General features: G+C 48.7%; 1 protein-coding gene across 1 annotated transcript; it reads left to right on the top strand.

The window, feature by feature from the left end:
* Positions 1-11,884: 11,884 nt before the first annotated feature.
* Positions 11,885-12,496, top strand: LOC133959262 (chromobox protein homolog 2-like). The gene has a single exon (XM_062394383.1). The coding sequence runs from the start codon at positions 12,050-12,052 to the stop codon at positions 12,494-12,496; it is 447 nt and encodes a 148-aa protein (XP_062250367.1). The 5' UTR covers positions 11,885-12,049.
* The last annotated feature ends 657 nt before the right edge of the window (positions 12,497-13,153 follow it).

The following is a 13,153-nucleotide window of genomic DNA, read 5'->3' as shown; positions in this document are numbered from 1 at the left end:
TGCTGTCTTGATGAGAGACGTTACTTGGCAGAGTGAGAAAGTCAGCGCAGCAGCGATGCAGACTCCCCAAGGTCCTAGTACCCGGTCTTTTATTATTAAGTATGATGAGAGGCTATTGGATTGTAATTTGAAGGGGGAGAAAAACAAACCAGAAAAGCACTCACATATGTAGCATGTTAGTTATAAATAACTTGTCTATGTGTAAAACAATAGTTTAATTATTTTTATTTTTTAATTGTATTTATTTTTGTCTGTGACATTGCGCCCCCCCCTGGAGAGTGTCCGTGTCCCCCCACTTTGAGAACCACTGGTTTAATATGAATCGATTTTTGAGAAAATCGGTCAATGTGAACATGTTTTGGGGGTCTCGGGGGGGCACCATTGAGACATTTTGCGATAACGCTTGCAAACGGCTTCCAACAGAAACTGGCTCTGGAGATGGTTTTTATTAGCCTGGATGCCAGGCGAACTTAGACCCGCCCACAACATTTGAGATTGGGAAGTGCGGTTTGGAGTCGCTCCGTTTGGGGAGAAATTATGCCCGAACCGAAACTGTTCGGACCAATCAGATTGTCAGGGCGGGCTTTGTACGATGATGGACAGATGATCAACAGTAACATAATCAACCACGTCATCAAAGTGCGTTTGGGTTGAATTCGTTTTCAACAAACATGCCTGCCGCTGGAGAGCTGAGATGTGTAGATGCTGCGATACGCTCGCGTCAATTGCAAAAAATAGTCTCAACGCCGAAACGATCGCTGCACGGCGCGAGGCAGCCTTGGTGCAGCGCTTCAGTGTCCGGTGTGACCCACACAAAGGTTAAACATTGGAGTGGATGGGAGACAGCTTTTATTTAAGGCTTGGCGCTGCGCTTCAGCATCGCTTTGGCGTCGCTTCAGTGTCCGGTGTGAACCCGTCGTTAGTAAATAACTCACAATGCGACACTTAACATACGTCACATACAGCATTGCTGTGATTGGTTGTAGGTCTATCCAATTGAGACGAGAGGCTTTTTTTTTTTCTGGTTCGGTTGAAACACGCCCAATGGAGCGGTATCAGACTCACATTCTGACTAGAATTGTATGCATGACAACGTCAGGCTAGGTTTTTACGCACCCTCCAGATGCTTCTTCCTCCTGATCGAAATGGTGGATCCCAAGCTACCATAAGGGTGATCCACTTGAAGGCAAGTTCATTTTAAGTATGTGGACGTAATGAACAATATTTTAAGAAAAACCTACCACTACTCTTTAATGAAACAAATATAATAAAACTTACCAATGGAGGATCGTCACTTTCAAAGGGAACTGAAAGATTCTCCTCATCCTGATCCCCATCCTCAGAATCATCGATGAGGAAGTCATTGATGGGAGTCCTAAAAAACAAAATCAGATTTCTTCAATTCAAAAGGGTCAGTATTACATATTCAGGTTAGTCAAAAAATTATTTTTAACTTCTCTGTCAACATAGATTTTAAAATGTTTATGAGTGGGAAAAAAGTGTCACACATGGTTATAGATTGTAAACTTATAAAAAAACTGTACCTTTTTCGTGGTTCCACACGTGATCTTCTGTAAAAGACCTTATAAGTACAAATACTGCATGAAATAATGTCTAAAAACATAATTATTTGAAAAACAGACCTAATACCACATATGCAAAAAGTCTGAACTACAGTATAATCGTGCAGATACTTACCTCTGGGGTCCTAGCATTCAGCCACTGTGCGGGATCCAAACGTTATTCCTGTTGATTGACAAGATTGACCATTTATTCTAACTGTCTTTTACTGAGGTTAGATTTGAAAATTGAAAACAACACTTTTTAACTGACTCTTCGACATTAACATTACTCTTTACTTTAGTCTTAATTATCAAAACAACATTAAAAATACAGGGCTCCAACTACATTTTCCTCTACACATTCATATTTTAACCAATAATAATTTAGGGTCTTGTTACACATCCCCCGCTCCTTCCTGGTGATATATAACTTAGTTATAAAATAAATGGTCGCAGTTTGGAGCCCTGAAATATAATATTGTTTTGCAATAACTTACGAGTGATGGGTTTGAGTCTGTCCTTGGTGAGCTTCCATCAGTGTCTACCATTGGAACAGTAGGAGCAGGGTGTATGACCTGGCATGCACAAACCACCAAGACAACTAGTGCGCCACTTGAAGATCAAGCAGTTCCTCCGTAATGCAAAAATTATCATCAACTCCCCGCTAAAGCACCAGCTTTATCTGGCCCATGCTGTTTTAAGTTAGCCGACAAGTCTTCAATTCACTGGAAAAGCATATTTCTGGACATGCTCACATCGTTGAAATCCTCAGACTGGGGATCGAACTGCCGACTTTTAGGTTGGAGGACGACCACTCTACCTCTCAGCAACACATACATCCTCTGTGGGTAAAGTCAGGAGAATACACAGCTAAATTGGCTGGTACAGTGTTGTGCTGTTCAGGTAGTCTGGACTGTGAATTTAATCCTAATTAGTTGTTTTTTTCAACACCCACAGGGAATGTACAGCTTGTGAACCTTGACGACATATAGGACCGAATTTGATATGTAGTTTGTATATTGGATTAAAAGATAATGATCATTAATCATCACCATGCCTTGCACACCAGAATATAAGTCTTAGTACATTCATATTCCTCAAAGGAAAAAGCTTTTCCTTCTTGATGATGTGCTGTCCCAAGACTAGAACATCTAGAAGCACAAATCATTTCACGATTCATTATAAGATAATCAGGGAATTTGATGAGCTTTTGCGGCTCCTTAGAAGACACACAACTTTTCCCTTGTCATCAACCTGACATTTTCAGCCCAACTACAGAAAAAGGCCTAATAATAGAAGCATTATCCAATTGTGTTTTTTTTAGTCCATGTCCAAAGAACACTGCAGCCTCTGAGTATTGCTAGAATGGTTTAGAGTTTTAGTTTTGTGGTCAAATAAGAGGAGACTGTTTCATCTTCTCTTACAAAGACTTGGCTCTGCAGCCAGTTCTGAAATAAGCCTGAAAATCAATATAATTCAAGGCCAAACAGCAATCGGGATGTGCTACTCTCGAGCTGTACATTGTTTAACCATTGGAGCAATAACTATTTACACAGGGATCCTGTCTGCAATTTCCTGAGGTCCTGTGAGAGTCTGAGAGACCACAACACCATAAGAAAGCTCTATCAAAGATCAATGCCACTCTTTTCACAGGTGGGCGCAGTGTTCTTCATCTCTCTGTAGAGTTCTTACATATAACCAGAACTCATTTAGCTGCTGGCAGTAAATTGAGTTTAGCATGTTGCCAGTTAAACATGGAGAGTTCAAATCCCCCAAGTGGAGGGCAAGGTGTGGTTGGACGTTGTCAGTCATATTATATATTCAACCCCTTCCAGCCAGGCTGTAGATCTGCTCCATCTATCCAGCATTAAGAATGATTAAGGTTGTATTTCCCTTCTGTACAATATTGACATATGAATATATTTGGAATTGTGAAATGTTTTCAGAATTAGACTATTCAATTATGTTTTGCTTGACTAGACCGTTGTTGATTTGTCTACTGACATGTGTCTACAGTGCTCAGTGTCATCATGTCCCCAAGACGACTAGTCTGCTAGGGGACAACATGTGTGTGGCAGTTGACCTTGCCATGGGGCTCTCACCACATCAACCAGAGACAAACCATTCTGATTTGAGCATCTTTTATTAACTCAAACAAACACTTAACAAACCTAAATAAAACTCAACTTAAATCAACTAGCTTTACAGCTTAGCCCTTCCTGGAGATTCAGATCTCTGTGTATCTGAGTCTCCTGGCGTCTGAGTCTCAGTGTTCTGCGAGTCTCTGCGTTGTCAAGCATGTGCAGAGTCTGTCTGCTGCTTTAGATTGAACTAAATAGGACGTTTGTTATAAAACAAAAGATTGGCTGTTGTCATGGCTGGAGTCATACTCTCATCCTTCCAATCCAAATTGTTGAAAAATCATTTTTTGCCTTTCAAAGTTACCTTTGTTTATACCATGAAAATTATCTACCGTTCATATTTTGTATATAGAATTCGTTGTTGGTGGCTTTTAGTGTCTGTAAATAGCGTACAGATGAGTAGATAAGTGTTCATGTTTGTGGTTATCGAGAAGTAGAATTTAGATTGCAGTCCATAGTAATTTACAGTATATTTGAACTTTCTTATCAATTTTCTCCTTAAAGGAGAGGTGTGTGATTTCAGACTAACGTTCGCATTTTAATTATGCAACATTATTCTTGTTTGAAATCCATCGGACTCTTTAGATTTGGCATTCAGCAACACCCTTTTGAACACCATCTACTCACTTAAACTGCAACACTTCAGTACACTACATGAGCAGTAGGGAGGCATGTTAGGTTTTTTCTGTTTTATTACTTCTTTAGTCTCAGTCACTATTTACTTCAAATGTATTCGGCTGCAACAAAGAGACTCCAGAAGTATTTTGTGCACTCCATTTGATTGATTATTTATTTAAGCCTCGGAAAACACATTGAGGAATAAGACCGTCATTTACAATGGTGCTGAGGGTACAATAAAGAGTAAAACATTGAGAAATAAATAAATACGAAATAAATAAATAAATATGCATATATACATACAGCAATCCAAAGTAAAAGGTCACAAATCAACCCTGACGATTCAATAAATACTATGGTTAAGCTTAACCCAACTAACAGTTAGCTATCACTGTAGGAGAAGCCAGCCCTACATGAAACAAGACTCGAGAACTCCTTTAATGAAATAAATGAGGCCAATTTTAACAATTTTTGGACCTCATTCTGTCACAGTCTGCTCATCTCCTGTCTGCTGGTATTTTTCCACTCACCTGTCTCTGCTCCGATCTGCCAGTCAGCCACACCTCCTCATCAGGGCAACTCTCCACACCTGTGTCAGCCCTGGCTGCATTTAAGCCTGCTCCTGTCTCTGCTTCAGTGCCAGATTGTTCTTGTGTCATGCCTGACTTTCCAGCGTATTTTCCCTGGACTGATCACCTGTTGCCGACCCCGTCGATCCCTGACCTGCCTACCTCGTCTCTGCCCTGGACATTACCTCAGCCTTCTGCCTTCGACCACGAGTTTCGCCTTTTCCCTTCTGGTTACGCTCCTGCTTGGCTCTGTGGCTCCACAGCCCCCCACTGGACCTTTCTACCAGCTAGTCTGCCTGTGCTGCTTTTGGGTCCAGGGCGATGGATCGCCTGGAGAAGGTAGAGGCGATGCTCCAGCACCACGGGACGCTGTTGCTTTCTAACTCAGCAGAGGTTCAACAAGCGGTGGCTAAACAGGAGCAGGCGTTTACCTCGCTAGCCTCGCAGGTCCAACAGCTCACCTCAGCTTTTGCTCAAGCTGTGTCTCTGCCTCCAGAACCAGTCCAGCCTCCACCAGCCCCCTCTGCCTCTGCCTCTGCTTTTGTCTCGGAGCCTCGTGTGGGGGTTCCTGAACGCTAAGCCGGGGACGCGGAGGGCTGCCGCCCGTTCCTCACGAACTGTTCGCCCTCCAGCCCCACACCTTCGCTTCTGAGGACGCCCGGGTGGCGTTCACCGTGAATCATCTGACGGGGCGCGCTCGGCTGTGGGGAACAGCCGAGTGGGAGCGTCGCACTCCAGCGTGCTCCTCTTTCCAAGCCTTCGCCGCTGAGCTCCGCAAAGTGTTCAGAGAAGCTTCCCGAGGTCCGGACGCTTCAGGAGGGCTTCTGGGCCTGAATCAAGGGTCTCGTTCAGTGGCTGATTACTCCATCCACTTCCGCACCCAGGCTAGCTCCAGCGAGTGGAACCAGGCTGCCCCGTGTGACGCATTCCTGATGGGGCTTGCTGACTACATTAAGGACGAACTGATTTCATACGAACTCCCCTCCACTCTCGACGGTATCATCGAGCTGGCGTCCCGCATCGACCGTCGCATTCAAGTGAGACAGCGGGAGAGACATCAGGGGCTCGCGGGACGACGCCAGCCCGCCCCGTCACCAGCGGCTTCCGGGGTATCAATGCCTTCTGGCAGCCGGTCTTCAGGGGAGCCTGAACCCATGCAGGGGGGTCGGGCCAGTCTAACTCCAGAAGAGAGGAGGAGACGCCGCGAGGGGAACCTCTGCCTGTATTGTGGCCAAGCGGGACACTTTATCTCCGGTTGTCCGCTAAAAGGTCGGGCTCACCAGGAAGGAAGGAGTTCCTGGTGAGTCATACATCTAACTCCTTCTCCAACCCACGATCTCTGTGCCAGGTCCGCCTGCTACTGCCTGAGGGATCCCAGACCCTCGCCACCCTCATTGACTCTGGCTCTGATGCCAACATTATGGATTCTAACCTAGCTCTGCAGTTGGGTGTCGGTCAGATTCCCCTGCCAGCTCCAGTCTCCACCAACGCGCTGGATGGCCGACTTCTGGGAACGGTTACCCACCGGACAGCACCTATACGGATGTTAATCTCCGGGAACCACCATGAAACACTCCAGTTTCACATCCTGCACTCTCCTCGTCATCCTCTCCTTCTGGGGTTCCCATGGCTCCGACGTCACAATCCACACATTGTTTGGACCACAGGGGCGATCCTGGGGTGGAGTTCCTCCTGTCACCAGGTCTGCCTCAAGCAAGCCGCCGCACCACGATCTTCTGTCGGGACCAGTTCTTCAACCGACGTGCTGGGGGTCCCGCCTGAGTACCTGGACTTCAGGGAGGTCTTCAGTATGGCCAAGGCAACCTCCCTTCCCCCTCATCGGCCCTATGACTGCGCCATCAACCTCCAGCCCGGGGCCACGGCGCCCAGAGGACGCCTGTATTCCCTGTCCGTTCCTGAGAGGGGGGCGATGGAGACTTACATCAATGACGGTCTAGCGGCAGACATCATACGCCCTTCCTCGGCTTCGGCTGGAGCCGGTTTCTTTTTCGTTGAGAAGAAAGACAAGACACTCCGCCCCTGCATTGATTATTGTGGATTAAATGACATGACAATCAAGCAGCCCCGGCTCCAGAACCATATTGTGAGGGGGGCATGTGATGATCACAGGGGGGCAGTGTTGATTTCCCCACAGATCCCACAGATCTGCACATACATACATATTGTACTTCATCTCATTCATTTATCATACCCCCTTTAAATACATATCTTCTCTACTCACCACTTAGTAGAGCTGCAGTCGGCGTCTCCCAGAGTTGAACCTCTTCATTACTGCTTCCTTCCATTCAGTAGCAAATCTTTTAGTTAAGTCTCTTTCAAAGGCCAGCTGCACTAAATGTGCTTTTCGTTGGTGCAGCATGCTGAGTCTATTGTCTTTGAGAACACTTTTTAAAGTAGAAAAAGAATTCTCACACATGGCTGTTGATGCTCCAAACGTCAGTGCATGTTTAAAGGCCGTCATCACACTTGGCATAGCCTCCAGCGCGCTGTGGAATGTCTTGATGATCTGTGATATTGTCCAGGTTTCATCGTCAGCGGTCATGTTTGTTTTGAGGAAGTGGCGAGCAACCACAAACTCTGCTTCATTGATTTCAGTGCTTGATAAAGTCAGAATGGGCTTTACATGTTTGATATCAAGGAACGTTTCACTGTTTGGGTCCAGAGATTGAAGTGCGGTCATTAGCTCACTGTTGCGTTCACTGAAACGCTTGCTCATTTCTTCCCCCACCGCGTCCAGGGTGCTGTAGAATAATCTCCGCAGTTCAGTGTCACCCTCGTCTGTATCACCCTGCTGCTGGCCAACGGTCTCTTCAACAACATATCCTTGGAGACTTTTGTTAACCATCCTCTTCCTCTTTTGTGGCCTTTCTTTCTCTTTACATTGGCCCAATATGTTGTTAAACTCACTTTCTGAGCACAGTTGTGCAACACATTCAGATGCGCTTTTCACTAACCACATCCCAGAGAGCAAATCCATTTGTTCTGACTGAAGCATTTTGTTGGGTGCATCAAGCAGCTGCAAGATCTTCTGCACAAAGCGTCCAATGAATTCAAAGCTTGGTTCTGAAACAGCCCGAATCAGACCTGCTGCCTCAATTCGTAAGTCAGTTCCAAAGGCACGATTGCTGTCAATCTCGGACAACAGAGAGAAAATGTCATCAAATGACTTGAGCACAACTGTGACATTAGCTAGATGGCCTAACCACCGCTGTTCGAGCAGACGTTTTAGTGTGTCTCCTTTATAGTGGACTGCAACAGTGGGTTTCTTCATGAATTTGTAGAGGGACCCACAAATTCCAAAAAAGTCCTCAATTGCTCCCTCGCTCGACATTGTGTTTATCACCACGAGGTGGAGCTGATGATTAAAACAATGGAGGTAGGGTATCTCTCTGGCGAGTATGTCCTGCAGTATCTTCTGAACGCCCCCATGCTTCCCAGACATGACAGATGCTCCGTCATACACCTGACTCAGGATTTTAGATGTACTTAAACCAACTCTGCGCAGCTCTGTGATGATAGTGTTTGCAAGAGTTTTGGCATCTCCAACATCTGCAGTAGCAATAGTTAGTAGACGCTCCCTAACTTCAAAATCTTCTGCTACAAAGCGGATCACGATGGAAATGTTTTCACACCCTGTGGGGTCTCGGGTGCCATCAACTTGAATTGTAAACCATGAATCACTGACTTCATGTACAATTTCTTCAGTTAAAATATCACTCATTATCTTAATCAGTTCATTTTGTATGTCATGTGATGTATATCTGGCATTTTGTGTGATTGTTTGCAGTATCTTCTCAAGCTCTGGGTCTCTTCTCATAGAGTACTCAAACAATGACAAAAAAAGTCCACAGCTTGCATCACCTTGATAATTAAATGCTTCCACACTCCCTCTGAGAGGCAATCGGTTTATGGCCAAGAACTGTAACATGTCGATAATAGCACCGATGTAGTACCGATTTCTGGCTAGTTGGCCTTCATTCACAAGGGTAGAAATCTCCTGTCCTGAATCAGCCCTCTTCACTCTCTCCCGCCACTTTGCCACATTTTCCATGTGTTCTTTACACTCTGCATGCTTGCGCAATCCTCTCTCTGCTGCGTGTTTCCAGTCACAATAGCCAGATTTCGTGAACACAGAATCTACAGTCCCAAACTTTCGACATGCAAAACAAAATGCAGCTTCAGCTTTAACACTGTATTCTAACCAGTCTCTTTGGTTGTACCACAGGGCAACAAATGAGCGTTTCTGACCATTAAAAAGGCGAGAGGGAAACTTCTTCAAAATGATCTGAGCGGGCTTGTCCTCACCTAAATCATCAGGAGGACCACTGTGATCATGGCCTTGTGTTTGGGAGAGCCCGCTGCTGCAGCGGGGATTGGCGATATAATCGGCGTGCTCCCGCTCCCGCTCGGACCGCTCTGCTGGGGGGGCTTGTGCGGCTGTGTTGCTACCGCTAGCTAGCTGGGGCTGCTCACTAGCTGTTGGCTCCTGCAGCTCCTTCTCCGCCGCGGGGATACGGTGGTTCTGATACGGCTCAGCTGTCGCTCGTGTAGCATTAGTTTGTGGCAGCGGGGGTCGGAAGAATTTTCTAATATCCATTTTTCCGTCTGCAGACTCTGCACATCTCCTCTGTCTCCTAGACGGTAGTGTACGTAAACAGCCGTCGGCGCGTCACTTGCGGCAGCACGCACGTGTCACGTGAAACAAGCCGACACGTATCTGCTGTAATGAATTGAATTATATTAAAATATTTTTAGTATTTTAAATTTGACTGATTTCTGTTAACTGAATATTAATTAATACAATGTGACACACAAAACAAATTATAACTCCACCCAAAAAAAATTCGGCAGGAAAAAAAAAATCATTACCCCTCTGACAGCCAATGGGGGGGCAGAGAGACACGGGCGGGGGGGCACTGCCCCCCTATTTGACCCCCTGACGCCGGGCCTGCAATCAAGAACGGATATCCCCTGCCTCTCATCTCCTCAGCTTTCGAGCTCCTAGAGGGAGCCACCATATTCACCAAGCTTGACCTGCGCAACGCCTATCACCTGGTCCGGATCCGCGAGGGGGACGAGTGGAAGACAGCGTTCAATACTCCCACCGGTCACTACAAGTACCTGGTGATGCCTTTCGGCCTGCTGTATTCCAGGGTCTCGTGAATGACGTGCTCAGGGACATGCTGAACAGGTTCGTCTTTGTGTACCTGGATGACATTCTCATCTTCTCCCGCTCCAGAGAGGAACATCTGCATCACGTCCAGAAGGTCCTCCAACGCCTCCTGGAAAACTCCCTGTTCGTCAAGGCCGAGAAGTGTGTGTTTCACGCCTCGTCTGTCTCCTTCCTGGGGTACGTCGTAGGGAGAGGGACCGTGGAGATGGACTCAGCTAAGGTTTCTGCCGTCACCACTTGGCCCACCCCTGATTCCCGCAAGCAGCTTCAACGTTTCCTGGGCTTCGCCAACTTCTACCGGAGGTTCATCAGGGGCTACAGTTCGGTGGCGGCCCCCCTCACTGCTCTTACCTCCTCCAAGGTGCCTTTTCTCTGGTCAACGGCCGCCAATGACTCTTTTCAGGCCTTGAAAACACGATTCACCTCGGCCCCCATCCTCCGAATGCCGGGCCCTGAACAGCAGTTCGTGGTCGAGGTGGACGCTTCTGACTTAGGAGTGGGGGCCATCTTGTCCCAGAGAGCAGCCTCTGACCAGAGGTTGCACCCCTGCGCCTTCTATTCCCGACGTTTGACCCCAGCAGAGAGGAATTACGACATTGGGAACCGAGAACTCCTCGCAGTCAAGTTGGCTTTGGAGGAATGGCGACACTGGCTCGAGGGGACTAAATTGCCATTTCTGGTATGGACAGACCATAAAAACCTGGAGTACCTCCGTTCTGCTAAAAGACTGAACTCCCGCCAGGCTCGATGGGCACTCTTCCTGACCCGCTTCAACTTTTCCCTCTCTTATCGACCGGGGTCCCACAATGTCAAGCCGACGCCCTGTCCCGTCGGTTCTTGGAAGAGGAGGGGGACAGGACCGACTCAGACACTATCCTGCCTTCTTCCCGTCTGGTGGCCACACTCACATGGGAGATAGAGGAGAGGGTCAGGGCTGCCACCCAAGACCAGGCTGGACCCAGTGCTTGCCCTCCCGACCGTCTGTTCGTCCCGCCGGACCTCTGGTCCGAGGTCCTACAATGGGCCCACAGCACTCAACTTACCTGTCATCCAGGGATCCAACGGACCAAGGACGTCGTGCAGCGCCGGTTCTGGTGGACGTCACTGGATGAGGACATTCGGGGGTTCATCCCCCGAATGTCCCACCTGCAACCAGAACAAGCCGGCTCACCATGCCCCTGCCGGTCTTCTACTTCCTCTGCCTGTGCCTCATCGCCCCTGGTCGCACATTTCTTTGGACTTTGTCACCGGTCTACCATGGTGGCAGATCGGTTCAGCAAGATGGCACATTTCGTGCCCCTGCCCAAACTTCCATCTGCCCAGGAGACGGCTAAACTAATCCTTCTCCACGTCATCCGAATCCATGGCATCCCGGTGGATGTGGTCTCTGATCGGGGTCCCCAGTTCGCCTCAGTGTTCTGGAGGGAGTTCTGCTCGCTCCTGGGAGCCACCGTCAGCCTGTCCTCAGGGTACCACCCCCAGTCCAACGGCCAGACTGAACGCAAGAATCAGGAGATGGAAACTGCACTCCGCTGCATGACGTCTCAAGACCCTACTCGCTGGTCCGAACAACTTCTGTGGGTAGAATATGCCCACAACACTTTGACCAGCTCCGCCACCGGTCTCTCCCCCTTTGAGTGCACCTATGGGTTCCAGCCGCCACTTTTTCTTGCACTGGAGAAAGAAGCATCCTGCCCCTCTGCCCAGAGCTTCATCCGCCGTTTTTGCAGGACTTGGACCCGAGCCAGGGCAGTTCTACACCGGGCCGCTGACCGCTACACTGCGGCATCCAATCGCCACCGCTCCAAGGCCCCGGACTACCAGCCGGGTCAGAAGGTTTGGCTCTCCACCCGTGACATTCCCCTCCGGGTGGAATCCAAGAAACTGGCTCCTCGCTTCATCGGCCCGTTCGAGATCCAGGAGATCGTCAACCCGGTGGCAGTGAGGCTCAAACTCCCAAGATCCATGCGGGTTCATCCCACGTTTCATGTTTCCAAAGTCAAACCGGTCCGAGAAAGCGCCCTGGTCCCTGCCGCGCCGCCTCCACCGCCTCCTCGCCTCATCGATGGAGGTCCCTCCTACACTGTCCGTCGCATCCTGCAGTCTCGCCGGCGTGGGAGGGGATTCCAGTACTTGGTGGACTGGGAGGGTTACGGTCCTGAAGAAAGGTCTTGGGTCCCCGGGAGGAACATCGTGGACCACACCCTCATCAGGGACTTCCATCGACGCAACCTCACCCAGACGTCCAGAACCAGGCCACCTTCCAGACCACATCCTCCGACGGAGTCCCCGAACGACAGCGACGACGACGCCGAGGACAGGGCAGGGCCCCCCTACTCTGAGGAGGACGACGACACTCTCCCCGGGACCATGGAGGTAGAGATGGACGCTGGACTCTCGGACGAGTATTAGCCCTCCTCCGGGTCCATTCGTCTTGGGACGTCGAGAGCCGTCCCTTGAGGGGGGGGGGGGTTCTGTCACAGTCTGCTCATCTCCTGTCTGCTGGTATTTTTCCACTCACCTGTCTCTGCTCCGATCTGCCAGACAGCCACAGCCACTCCTCAGGGCAACTCTCCACACCTGTGTCAGCATTTAAGCCTGCTCCTGTCTCTGCTTCAGTGCCAGATTGTTCTTGTGTCATGCCTGACTTTCCAGCGTATTTTCCCCGGACTGATCACCTGTTGCCGACCCCGTCGATCCCTGACCTGCCTACCTCGTCTCTGCCCTGGACATTACCTCAGCCTTCTGCCTTCGACCACGAGTTTCGCTTTTTCCCTTCTGGTTACGCTCCTGCTCGGCTCTGTGGCTCCACAGCCCCCCACTGGACCTGTCTACCAGCTAGTCTGCCTGTGCTGCTTTTGGGTCCTCACCATATCCGTGACACATTCCAGATGTAGGGTGCCTTACAGCAGAAAGCTTTCTTCCCCAAGTTAGTGTTAACTCGAGGCAGATATAATAAGGGCCAGCTCTGGGAGCGGGTATTGAGGTTATTACAATTCCAGGTGATGAGAAAGGAGAGATATAATGGCAGTAGCCCAGTGATTGTTTTGTAAATATAGATCTTCAAAT

The sequence above is a fragment of the Platichthys flesus genome, chromosome 8 (assembly GCF_949316205.1).
Source record: "Platichthys flesus chromosome 8, fPlaFle2.1, whole genome shotgun sequence".
Taxonomy (NCBI): Eukaryota; Metazoa; Chordata; class Actinopteri; order Pleuronectiformes; family Pleuronectidae; genus Platichthys; species Platichthys flesus.
Note: the sequence above shows the minus strand (reverse complement) of the source record. Positions and strands in the feature narration are given on the sequence as shown.